We start from the raw sequence: 12925 nt of genomic DNA, 5'->3' as shown, positions 1-12925 counted from the left end.
CTGTACTGACCTCGCCTTCTGGATGATAGCAGGGTGAACAGGCAGTGGCTCAGATGGTTGTTGTCCTTGATGATCTTTGGCCTTCCTGTGACATCGGTTGGTGTAGGTGTCCTGGAGGGCAGGTAGTTTGCCCCCGGTGATGTGTTGTGCAGACCTCACTACCCTCTGGAGAGCCTTACAGTTGTGGGCGGAGCAGTTGCCGTACCAGGCGGTGATACAGCCCGACAGGATGCTCTCGATTGTGCATCTGTAAAGGTTTGTGAGTGTTTCTGGTGACAAGCTGAATTTCTTCAGCCTCCTGAGGTTGAAGAGGCGCTGCTGTGCCTTTTTCACCACGCTGTCTGTATGGGTGGACCATTTCAGTTTGTCTGTGATGTGTACGCCGAGGAACTTAAACTTTCCACCTTCTCCACTACTGTCCTGTCGATGTGGATAGGGGGCTGCTCCCTCTGCTGTTTCCTGAAGTACACGATCATCTCCTATGTTTTGTTGACATTGAGTGTGAGGTTATTTTCCTGACACCACACTCTGAGGGCCCTCACCTCTTCCTTGTAGGCCGTCTCGTCGTTGTTGGTAATCAAGCCTACCCCTGTAGTGTTGTCTGCAAACTTGATGATTGAGTTGGAGGCGTGCATGGCCACCCAGTCATGGGTGAACAGGGAGTACAGGAGAGGACTGAGAACGCACCCTTGTGGGGCCCCAGTGTTGAGGATCAGTGGGGTGGAGATGTTGTTACCTACCCTCACCAACTGGGGGCGGCCCGTCAGGAAGTCCAGGACCCAGTTGCACAGGGCAGGGTCGAGACCCAGGGTCTTGAGCTTAATGGCGAGTTTGGAGGGTACTACAGTGTTAAATGCTGAGCTGTAGTTGATGAACAGCATTCTTACATAGGTATTCCTCTTGTCCAGATGGGTTAGGGCAGTGTGATTGCGATTGCTTCGTCTGTGGACCTATTGGGGTGGTAAGCAAATCGGATGTTGTTTAGCTTGTCTGGGAGCAAGACATCATGGTCCGCGATTGGGCTGGTTTTCCTTTTGTAGTCCGTGATTGACTGTAGACCCTGCCACATACCTCTCGTGTCTGAGCCGTTAAATTGCGACTCTACTTTGTCTCTATACTGACACTTAGCTTGTTTGATTGCCTTGCAGAGGGAATAGCTACACTGTTTGTATTCGGTCATGTTTCCGGTCACCTTGCCCTGATTAAAAGCAGTGGTTCGCGCTTTCAATTTTGCGCGAATGCTGCCATCAATCCACAGTTTCTGGTTGGGGAATGTTTTAATAGACGCTGTGGGTACAACATCACCGATGCACTTGCTAATAAACTCGCTCACCGAATCAGTGTATTCATCAATGTTATTGTCTGACGCTATGCGGAACATATCCCAGTCCACGTGATCGAAGCAATCTTGAAGCGTGGAATCCGATTGGTCGGACCAGCGTTGAACAGACCTGAGCACGGGCGCTTCCTGTTTTAGTTTCTGTCTATAGGCTGGGAGCAACAAAATGGAGTCGTGGTCAGATTTTCCGAAAGGAGGGCGGGGGAGGGCTTTATATGCGTCGCGGAAGTTAGAATAACAATGATCCAGGGTTTTGCCAGCCCGGGTCGCGCATTCAATATGCTGATAAAATTTAGGGAGCCTTGTTTTCAGATTAGCCTTGTTAAAATCCCCAGCTTCAATAAATGCAGCCTCAGGATATGTGGTTTCCAGTTTACATAGAGTCAAATAACGTTCTTTCAGGGCCGTCGATGTGTCTGCTTGGGGGGGATATACACGACTGTGATTATGATCGAAGAGAATTTCTCTTGGTAGATAATGCGCTCGGCATTTGATTGTAAGGAATTCTAGGTCAGGTGAACAAAAGGACTTGAGTTCCTGTATGTTGTTATGATCACACCACGTCTCGTTAATCATAAGGCATACACCCCTGCCCTTCTTCTTACCAGAGAGATGTTTGTTTCTGTCGGTGCGACGCGTGAAGAAACCAGGTGGCTGTACCGACTCTGATGACGTATCCCGAGTGAGCCATGTTTCCGTGAAACAGAGAACGTTACAATCGCTGATGTCTCTCTGGAAGTCAACCCTTGCTCGGATTTCGTCTACCTTGTTGTCAAGAGACTGGACATTGGCGAGTAGTATGCTCGGGAGAGGTGCGCGATGTGCCCGTCTACGGAGCCTGACCAGAAGACTGCCCCATCTGTGGCGCCCTTGTTTTGGGTCGCCGGCTGGGATCCGATCCATTGTCCTGGGTGGTGGACCAAACAGAGGATCTGCTTCGGGAAAGTCCTATTCCTGGTCGTAATGTTGGTGAGTTGACGTTGCTCTTATATCCAATAGTTCCTCCCGACTGTATGTAATAAAACCTAAGATTTCCTGGGGTAACAATGTAAGAAATAACACATAAAAAACTAAATACTGCATAGTTTCCTAGGAACGCGAAGCGAGGCGGCCATCTCTGTCGGTGCCGGAAGTTGGAATATTAATGTTCACCACAGTTTTTTTTTATTATGCTTTAAACTACAACTACTACTAGTTAGATGGTTGTAGCCATCCATTGTCCCATCAACAATCACCCATATTAGCAAACGTATTTCATTTCTATACTATAGGCTACTTATTGTAATGAACAATATCAGCAAAACGCCCTCGATAAGTGATCGGTACTGTCAGGGTCGATCATTTTCGGTTTATCGCCCCAGCTCTACGTTACAGCAGCATCCATTCATCCAATAGCATGGATCTGTAAACATCCGACAGGAAAATGTAATGGCTGGGAAAAAGCATTAGAATGTATACCCCAGGAGTTATCAACTAGATTCTGTCGTTGGCCTTGGTGGTCATGGGGCCGGAACATATTACAAATCATTTGTAGACTGCAAGTTGACCGCACAAAGCCTAAACAGATATTTGACTAAAACATAATCATTTCAAACTTTGCTGACATTTTTAAACGAACATGTGTCTCTCTATTATGCGTAGGAATACTTGGGAACAGATTTCCAAAATGTAAATCACTTGGAGATGATTTCCTGGTGTTTTTACAGTCATTTATGTCCAACAATGAAAATTCCCCAAAATTAATCATACGATTTTATCTTATTTTTGCTCAAAAAACATTGGGGGCCAAATAAAACCACCCGCGCCCCAAATTCGGTGGTCGGGCCACCAGTTGGGGAACCCTGGTCTACCTTATTAATTTTTACTCTGATTCAAGGTACATGTCTATTGATTTACCAAAAATATTTGTATTTACATCCAAAGGCCTTGAGGGATTGACTTCATTTTTTTTTTTCCCCAGTATTAAGAGCTTTCAGAAGTCTGTGTGTGTTGATGTAAAATTGGGCTGAAGTTCGGGGAATAGCGATCTGGTCTATTTCTCTGGTTAACTAGAAAAACCAACACACACATAACACTAAGGAATACACTTAAGGAGAGGCAGAGGGGAGGGGGTGTTGATGCATCAAAGAAAGCTAAAAAGTCATCACTGGGGATTCAGTCCCATGTTAAATACTGAACTAGGTTATTCATTGTTGTACCAGAAGGAGCTGTTAATAAGTTCCTTTCTATCTCTCTCTCACAGTTGATTTCTTTGTGTTTGTAGATGCCATTCAACTATGACTATAAACCACACACCGTAAGGTCAAGCTTCTCCAGTGGTCAGAGCCTCTGTACCTGCAGTGGCAGAGTGTCGTCTCCGTTGAGCAGACACAAACTGCCGCCTCTCCCACTGTGTTGGCTGAGGACTGTTGGGGCTCAAGGGTATTGAGTAGTAAATTCATCATGTGATGTGGCCTGTATGTCAACTTGTCTCAGCAGGACCAGGTCAGTGTGTATGCACGTGCGTGTATGTGTGTGTGCGTGTGTGCGTATGTGCGTGTGTGCATGTGTGCGTGTGTGCGTGTGTGTGTGCGCGCGTGCGTGCGTGCGTGTGTGTGTGTGTGTGTGTGCATGCATGTGTCCCGGAGCAGAGGAGCCGGCCTGGGGATGGACAGTTCATGAGGGTTTGTCTCTACTCCAGCTTTATTCTCCCACTGTCCGTCAAAGAGCTAAAGACTGCACAGTCTATTGCTGACCTGTCACTGCAGGCAGATAATGGATGCCCAAGTCTGTAAGAGTGTAGGCTACAGTCTCTGTGTGCTTGTGTAAGGGAAACGGAGAGATAGAAACAATAAGAAATAGTTCATTTGGACTGAAAGGTAATAAACCACTCATACTGTAGATAAGCCTGGTGGAAACTTCCTTTTGACCTTCTTAGAAAGGATAATGATAAAAACGAACCCGTGTCAAAAAGGAGCATTATGACTGAAGCAGTGGCTAACAGAGAACAGAGAGTGATGTGTGTGTCAGGCTAACCGTGGGAGCTGAACAGCCAGAGGAGACGGTGTCCTAAACAGAGCAGATCATGTCAGCTCGCCCCGATACAAGCCAGGTGTTGCTCAAGGCCTCTGAGACAATTAAGAAAAAAAGGAAAAAAAACAACAGAAGAGAGGACGAATGAAAACATCACACTTCCCATGGGCTCAGGAACAGAGCAGGGCCGGGATGGAAAAGTTTCTGTATTGAGTAAGTCCCCTACAAACTGCTCATATTGCCATAACATGATCTATCTCTCTCCTATGGCAGACATTACAAGGGCAACCCGGTCTCTGGCCGTCACAAACATGTTTCCAGCACGGCTAAGTGGTCTGCGGGTATCAATAACAGTCACTGTGTTTCCAGGCAAGAGGACTGGGCTGAGGGTTATTGGAAAGCACTATTCTTAATAGTTATGATGAATATACGTACCTTTCTCAGTGACGACCAGGTTTAGAACAAGATCAAGACTTCACTTCCTTCTGTGAGATCGGGTTGTCTTTTCAGCGTGTGATCTGCAATGTGTTATACGGTATAAATCTGGCGAAGCTTTATTTCCTGCAAAGCTTAAATTTCTTGGCTTATTTTTTTCTGGCATAACTTTTTAAACCTTATTATCAGTGCTTTCCCCCCACACAAGCTTTGCCTGTACTTATCTCCCTCTGTCCTCCTCCCCCTCACCCTCCCGTCTCTTATTTTCCTTCCCTCCTTCTCTCTTCCCTTTGCTCGGCCTCTCTCTTCTCTCTTCCTCTCAGAGAGAGAGCGAGCCCTATTTGTCTGCTTTAAGTGAAATCACTCAATTCTCAAAAGTCAGTGGAGGACTTTGGAAGGGGGAGGGCCAGGAGAGGGCCACCTCCAAATAAGTTCCATTAATCACAAGGCAGAGTCTAATGTGACTAATATTTTACAATTAGAGGAGACAAGATGGAGCTAAAAGCCATCTATCTCCCTTACACCACATGATCATCGATTCATAAGCCAGAGCCTGCGACTAGCACAGAGACACATTTACCAGGAAACAGGAAGCAGGGGACTGTGTGTTTCTGTGTGTGTGTGTGTCTCCGTGTGTGTGTGTGTGTGTGTGTGTGAATTTTTAGAGAGAAATGACTCTACACCGTACAGTACATACAATACAGCATAAACAGCATTTCAGTGTACTGTAAATATGCACGGATTGTCTAAACTGATTGAGCAGAAGAGATGACATTATGTGGCAGATGATCAGGGTGTGTCTGGATGTGGGTGAGCATGTGTGGGTAGGTAGGTGTGGGTGGGTATGTGTGGGTGCGGGTGTATTATAGAAAAGCATTACATTTTCGACTTCGAATCACAAAAGAGTAGCGGTATTTCTCAAATTGAAAGAACTCATGATCTCCCTGTCAATGATCTCCCTGTCAATGATCTCCCTGTTATGATCTCCCTGTCTATGATCTCCTGTTATGATCTCCCTGTCTATGAGGATAGCGTCAAGCACAGTCCGAGAGGCCCAGATTGTACAACCATATCTTCTGGTTACAGACGGGTATGATTTGAATTACAGATCATAAGTAGCTAGCATGTTCATGAGCTTATATGTTCAACAGAAAATAGACTTGGTTATTCTAGACTGTGGTGACGGGTTTGTTTGATCAAATTGCTCAGTTGCCTCATGATGTGGTAAAAGCTGGTCTTTACCTCCCTCTAGTGGCCACGGGGGAGTGGTGCATAATGCAGAGACGCCTGCAAACATGGAGGCCTGTGGAATTAACTACAGCTGAACAAATGAGCGCAAGGACAGGTTCAACTGGAGGTCACCATCTGCCCAGTTACAACTGCTGGCACACTTGAACGGAGCCGCACCATCATCTTAAGCACATCAATCGTCGCCGCACACACATCGCAACACAATATGGCGCGAAAGGGAAAGAGGAAATGGACACAGACAGAGAGAGAGGAAGAGAGAGAGACAACGGCCAGACGAGAGATGTGAGAGAGGGAGGAAAAAAAGCTAAATGAAGGGAGAAGAATTGTTCATCAAGCTCTGAACAGGGTCATGAGGCAAGCTGATGACGCATCACAGAACATCAAGCGATGAAAAGACATGCGAGCAGAATCGAATGAAAAATGACCTGATGTGTTCTTTAATCAGTGACACGTGCACGGTCACATTCACAGTAGGTGAACACACACGCACATTAATATCCTGGTTTTGATGATCTATCTGATTTGTAACCATACAACACATCCTTCCTTTAAACACTATTACTGCATATCACTACCAGAGAGAGCGAGAGAGAGAGACAGACAGACAGACAGACAGACAGACAGACAGACAGACAGACAGACAGACGGAGGGACGGAGGGAGGGAGGGAGGGAGGGAGGGAGGGAGAAAATAAATAAGTCAAATGGTTACTTTCCACGGATGTGAGTTTTATTAGGACCAGATTCCCGTGCATCACTAGCGGCCCCACATCTGGTGCGGTGTAGCTGATCCGTTTAAAAATTTGTCAGGCATTGACCTGAGCCTCTCCCCAGCAGGCTCAGCAGCCGCTGGGTCCTGACTGGGTCCTGACGTTTTGTTAACTCGAATATGGATCCCATCAACCAGACCTGGATCAGGTTTCAGCCGGCACCACCAGAGGAAGAATAAAAACGTAAAATACTTCCCCTTGAAAAACATCCCAGACTTGAACTAGGGGAACAAAACGGACTTGAGTGACGTGTACTTTCGACGTGGGTAAGGAAGTTATATCTTTTTCAATGTGCTGATACAGTTACTTTCCTGCCTATAACATTGCTATGGGAAATGGAGAGATTCCTTCGATGAGACAAACATGGTCTCAAGAGTTCGAAGGTGCAGCACCCTCAAACTCGGTAATTGACCCGTGAAAAATGACATCACAGCACTCTCTGTCTTAGATCATACTCACACACACACACACACATACACAGAGAAACACATACACACACTAACCAATTACACACAATATGTCCAAAACAACTTTGCGTGATGGATAGACTAGAAAAAAAGAAACAAGGAGACGAGCAATTATTTGCCCACCCTGAAAAAACACTGGATGGTGTTTTGGAATTAACAATACATTGGCCCAAGGGCACCGTGCTACTGTTAGCAACACCATAACTTGTCATCTGAGCTGTCATGGGCCAGGCCAGTTTGGTGCTACACAGTCAGCTCTGTAGTCAGTCAGTTCTGTATCCCCTCCGGCTACTTCCTTGTACAGCACTTAACAGTGAAGTCAGGGAGAAGGGAGAAAGATGCATCATTTATATTGCTCATCGTTCAGCGCAATATAACAAGCGCTTCACCAACAACAGTCAAGAGAAGTGCTCTCAGCTGAACACTGATCTTTCTTTCAGTGTGTGTGTGTGTGTGTGTGTGTGTGTGTCAGGCGGGATGTGGTCCATTGTGGGTCTCTCTGGTTTGCATGAGTGCGTAACCATTTTCAGTTTGCTTGTACCTGAGTGTATTAGGGGTGGGAGTTCATGGCTAGGCCTACATTCATGAATGTATGTATTTTAGAGCACAAAACTGAGTCTGCATAGGACAGTTCTCCATCCAACGCAGTGAGGTGACTTTGTTGATTGTGGTGGATGACAATATCACATAATTTGTTTGTATTGTAGCCTATTCAACAGTATGTGCATAGTCCATGACGCTCTGGGATAAAGGAGTAGACTGGAAACAGAATCATTTTGAGGGAGTGACATGTTCAGACTGTTGTTTACTCAACACTGGCATTTTGATGCTTTATTTTCTCCTGACTGTTATCCTGTGGGGAAAAAAAAGAGACAATCCATTGCTCCACAACAATCCTTTATAGTTTGAATACATTTTATTTTTATTATAAGTACAGTTCAGTAGTTACAAAACGAAGCATCTGCCATGAGAATACAGCAAACAAAAGGTTTTCAGCTCACAAGACAGGTTCGTACGTGGAATGCTCATATACTGGTTCAGAGAGAGCCAGACAGTTAATATTATCCCCTCTCTATACAACCACACAACGGAGAGAAGGGGAGAGAGGGCATCAATATGGGACTGACCGGGCCCTCTGATTGGTTAACTCAGACCCAGTCCCACAATCCACTTCTCAGCACCCTGTTTAATTCCCTACAATACCACTTTTTGTTTTAATTTCTCATCCTTTTTTTCTCTTCATATTTTGGAATTGGGAATTCTAAAGTCTAGAAAAGCAAATGAAAAACAAGAGGCTTTTTTACTTGGAGAGGAATTTCAACCCGATGTGGAATTTGAGCATCGATCATCACTCTGCTTTAGTAACAAACAGTATGTAAATGATGACCACACAGGTGACTTGCATGCCTTGGGTTGGCACTATGATAACATTTTGTCAAAGCCATGTACTGTAGTCCTTCAAACTGAAAATGTACTGTATATATTTGCACTGTACATACCGCATTAGAATTCTCAGGGTTCACAAGAGGACATAGAAACATTTCACAATGTCAAGGGACACACAGATACACACCTTCATTGTAGTTAGTTAGCTAGTTTTGTACTGTATAGATTTGATTTATAATACTATCACAGTGCAAAATACTTAAAAAAAAAAAAAAAATCCTTCTATGCATAATGATTATGTATATATGGGCATATGTTTGGAGCACATGAGTAGATTGTCAATCTTTTTCTTTTTTCTTTAAAATGTAGAAGGCAAAAAAGTACAGTACTTGAACAAAAAAAAGCTCAACCCTAAGGCCTACCATCTAAAACAACTAGCTTCGTCGATGCAACAACAGAGGACCGTATCTAAGGCTAGACAATATTTGTTTTTCCAGTTTTTTTCTTCTTTTTCAAAGTAAATACAACAAACCATTTCAGTAGTCAGTAACACTTTGCAACATTGATTGGTGGCAGTATCTTACGAACATCTGCAAACACTATAGTCCTTGAAGTCAATAAGAGAGATGAAAAGGGGTGGAAAATACAATCCCGTTTTGTTTTTGATAACTTCTCTTCAAGCTCTATGTTTATCTACAGGACAAGGGTGTGTAAACTAGTTATTACTGTCACTTCAACACTTTTTGCTCTTCACAAACAACGCTTTTTTTTGTTGCTATTTCTCTCTTTATACATGTAGTTCTGAGCATCTACAGGCTCTGTCATATAGAGCGAGAAAAGACATGAGCGGACCATGCTAGGGCAGAGTCTTCACTTCAGTCCTGTTTCCGTTACGGTGGAGGGGGTGGGGTGAGGATCCTCAGTCCTCTGCCCATCATCACACTGTACTGTACAATGCTCAGGCTTTCTCTTCTCATTGTCACATCTACTAACATCCCAATCATATCTGAAAACTCCCGCTCTCTCTTAGTTAGCTAGCACAGGAAAAGATTGTCAGAGTGTGTCATACTTCGGGTTTAGTTTTTAGTTTTTCCTTTCTCTTCTCCCTGTTAATTCATTTTTGACACACAGAGCATTGTGCCCTAAAACAGGGTAGAAAATAGCAACTAAAATGTGCGTGGCAATAAGTGTGCTTGGTCTCCATAGATGGTTGGTCTAGTCAAAAGGAGCGAGTTAAAGCTACAGCTCCAGCAGGACAAGAGTGGGAATGGTACAGTCCACGGACAATACCATTACTGTGACCCAGGAGTCATTGAATACCTGTCTTTGTACTGGGTCTGATAGGAGAGAGAGAGAGTCTGTCGTACAGGTGAAGCACAAGTCAGCACAACAGTTCAGTCTGAATATTATCACTTTTTTTTTGTCAACAATGATGGACGCCATCTTGGATCAAGGAATGTGTCATAGTAGGGGCGTGTTAGGGACTGTCATTTAGCAGGTAGTTTCATCAAAAACATCAAATCAAAGTAGAGACATGAAGAAGACAGAAGATGGAGGGAGGAGTCATCCATGAGAGGACAGGAAACAGAATAGTTCATGTCGCTGTCTGTCTGTCTGTCTGTCACTTTGCTGAGCGTCACATCCAGTGGCGTCTACAAGTCATTTCAGCAGGTATGTCTCTCAGTCTCCTCTCCATCCTCACACAGGGCAGAAACACTCCTTCATAGTTCATTTTGAATGACTTCTCTTGTTTGATGGTAGCATGTTTTAAATAAAGTCTTTGATATAGTGTAATCCTTCATCATCACCATCATCATGTTCCTGCCTTGCTCCAGCCGGGTGCTCGGGCCGGAGTTAGTCTCTGTTAAGAGAGGCTGCGTCGTGCGTCTCAGTGTCAGCTAGGTTAGGCAGCGCGAGGTTAGGGTCGAGGGTCAGCGCGGGGCCCAGGGCTCCATGGCCTTCCTCCTCTCCTACCCACAGATGAACTACAGTTAAGAGAACAAACGCAGATTAACACGACTGCCCCCGGCCCCCACCACAGCCACAACACAACCATTCTGACACTAAACATAGCAAAGCAGTTATACACACAAAATGGCCGCCTCTTACTGTAACAAACATCATATAGGGTGAAGCAGGAGCAAAACAGAAACTGACATTCTGTTCTGGAACCAACAATTAGCATTAGCATTACACATGTATGACTGACAAACTTCTGGACTAACATTGCGATGACTAAATGTCACATTTCTAAACTTGGTTCAAATGTAGGCTAGGCCTCTAACAGGGACTCAAAGGTGAGGTTGTGAGGTGTTTAGCAAAGGTTGCAGACAAAAAATTGTATGAGACACTAGCAGTAAAAGGATTTCCATACTTTTTCCAAGCAAGTTTGTTTGCTAGATAAGTGTGATAACTTGGTGATCATGAACTGAAGTAAGCACTTAGAACGCAAGTTTGAATCCCGGACAGTAAAACACGCTTATCTTGAAGTTCTGAAAGAGTGTGAGAGTTAAATAATACGACCCCTGTTTCCTCTCACAGTTTCATTCCCTCAACAACTTCTGAGAAATGTATTTGGCAATAAACTCTACTGAATGCATTTCCATGTCATGTTCTTTTAAAGTGCCGTCACGAAGCTGACACAATTAAATTAAAACGTGTTTATTTGATTGTGCTGTCACGACGAAGATATCGAAATGAAATGAAGAGTCGGTGCAGAGCAACGGGAAACTAAAAACGGATAAAACATCATTTGGATTTCCCAAAGAACAATATCGCTGACACCTACTCTCTCTGTATTAAGCGCACAATCACACCGTCACTCTCAAATCAAGACGCACTGTATGTTCACTTAAAACTCATATGTCGAACAGTTTAGAAAAGGCAGATGAAGATTCTAAAGATAATTAAAGTAGCTTTCCGGGCTTATCCGATATTAATGCTGGATCTGGAGATGTGTGTGCCGTACAACCAGAACCCTACTTATTAGCAATCATAATTCACACTCGAAACATCCCGTGCCAGACGCATCAACAAACTAAAACGGTCATCGTTGGGAGTCAGCTTTTGAAGACATGCTGCACACAATTGCTTTAATCTCTTAAAGAGAGAGCATCGCTGTTCTGTCCATCATTTGCAGTCTCATCTGCATGGTACTGTATGACCATGCAGTCTCAGGGAATACTGTCAGAGACAACTTTTACCACTAGATGGCACACTAAGCCTGTGTATGTCATGTGTGCATTTTACATGGCAATATGATGGAACGGTCTGTTGGTTTATACCATTCTATGTCTACATCTATGCTTCACGCATTAATCTATCATTAGTCAACTATTCAATAAGGAATCAGACTAAATGTCGCCCCCCCCCCCCACTAAACTAAATATGTTGTCGTAGTCCACCTAATAAACAAAGAAATGTTTTTCTTTGCATAAAAAGTATCTGGTCTCTCAAGGGTGGCTTCTCCTCGTGATTTCCATTGGAGAAAAAAAAAAAACTCCCAGTAACGAGTTACAGCTTAAGCCCCATATTTGATTTTCACTGTTCATTAACTAAGCCACCTGGAATGTTATTATTTAAGCACGACATTTCTTCTCCCCAAACAACTGCCACTGCGAGCGGGAGATTTCCAGGCCAACTTTATAGATTCCTCATAACTTCCTCTCAGTTTTAATTTCCCATTCGGGTGCAGAGCAGATGCACCTCACCAGCCAACCCAAGGACCTCGTTGACATTCCACTTGTGTGTGTCATCTTAAAAACAACTACTGTTTATCATACCAGGTCAGTACTGTTTCAATAAATACTATCCGGTCAATGCTGTAGACTACACACTTTATCATTATAATGTAAGGAATCCTACCATTAGGAAAAGCCTTACATGTATTATGCCAACAAATTATATTGGGATGGGTAAATGCTACAATTTACAACAGCATCAGGTCAGCAAAACTCTCTATATCTGTGACGACTGATTAGATCATTATTTGTATGAAACTGTATATATTTCGCAATGAATTGTAAAAATACTCCGTAGTCAATAGGACTATTGAAAATGCTGAAAGGGTGAGGCCGCCCTCTACTGGTAAACTGTGAGATAACAGTCAGAATGGCCATTTACTGGAGAAGAGGGCCCTAGAAACCCAGGCATATGGTAAGAGGACACATAGCTCCAGGATCCACCCTGTGTTAATACATGTGTCATGCTTAACAGAATGGATAAATGAATAGGTGGACAGAACAATGGTCTAACACAAGGCTGAGAG

At 44.0% G+C, this 12925-nt stretch overlaps 1 protein-coding gene across 14 annotated transcripts in view; it reads right to left on the bottom strand.

Annotated features, from left to right (window-relative positions):
• The window catches only part of LOC106562015 (zinc finger protein 536-like), a 183900-nt gene that overhangs the window by 14941 nt on the left and 156034 nt on the right, over positions 1–12925 (bottom strand). The window contains exon 8 of one of the 14 annotated variants that reach the window (XM_045689048.1): positions 8170–10643. The exons of the other annotated variants lie outside the window; for them this stretch is intronic. Coding sequence (XP_045545004.1) covers positions 10513–10643 — 131 coding nt within the window. The 3' untranslated portion in view covers positions 8170–10512. Of the gene's footprint in view, positions 1–8169; positions 10644–12925 lie in introns of those variants that run through there. 14 annotated transcript variants of the gene reach the window in all.

This window comes from Salmo salar, chromosome ssa11 (genome assembly GCF_905237065.1).
Source record: "Salmo salar chromosome ssa11, Ssal_v3.1, whole genome shotgun sequence".
NCBI classification, from domain to species: domain Eukaryota; kingdom Metazoa; phylum Chordata; class Actinopteri; order Salmoniformes; family Salmonidae; genus Salmo; species Salmo salar.
The sequence above is the reverse complement of the archived record's forward strand: the minus strand, read 5'-3'. Positions and strand labels throughout refer to the sequence as shown.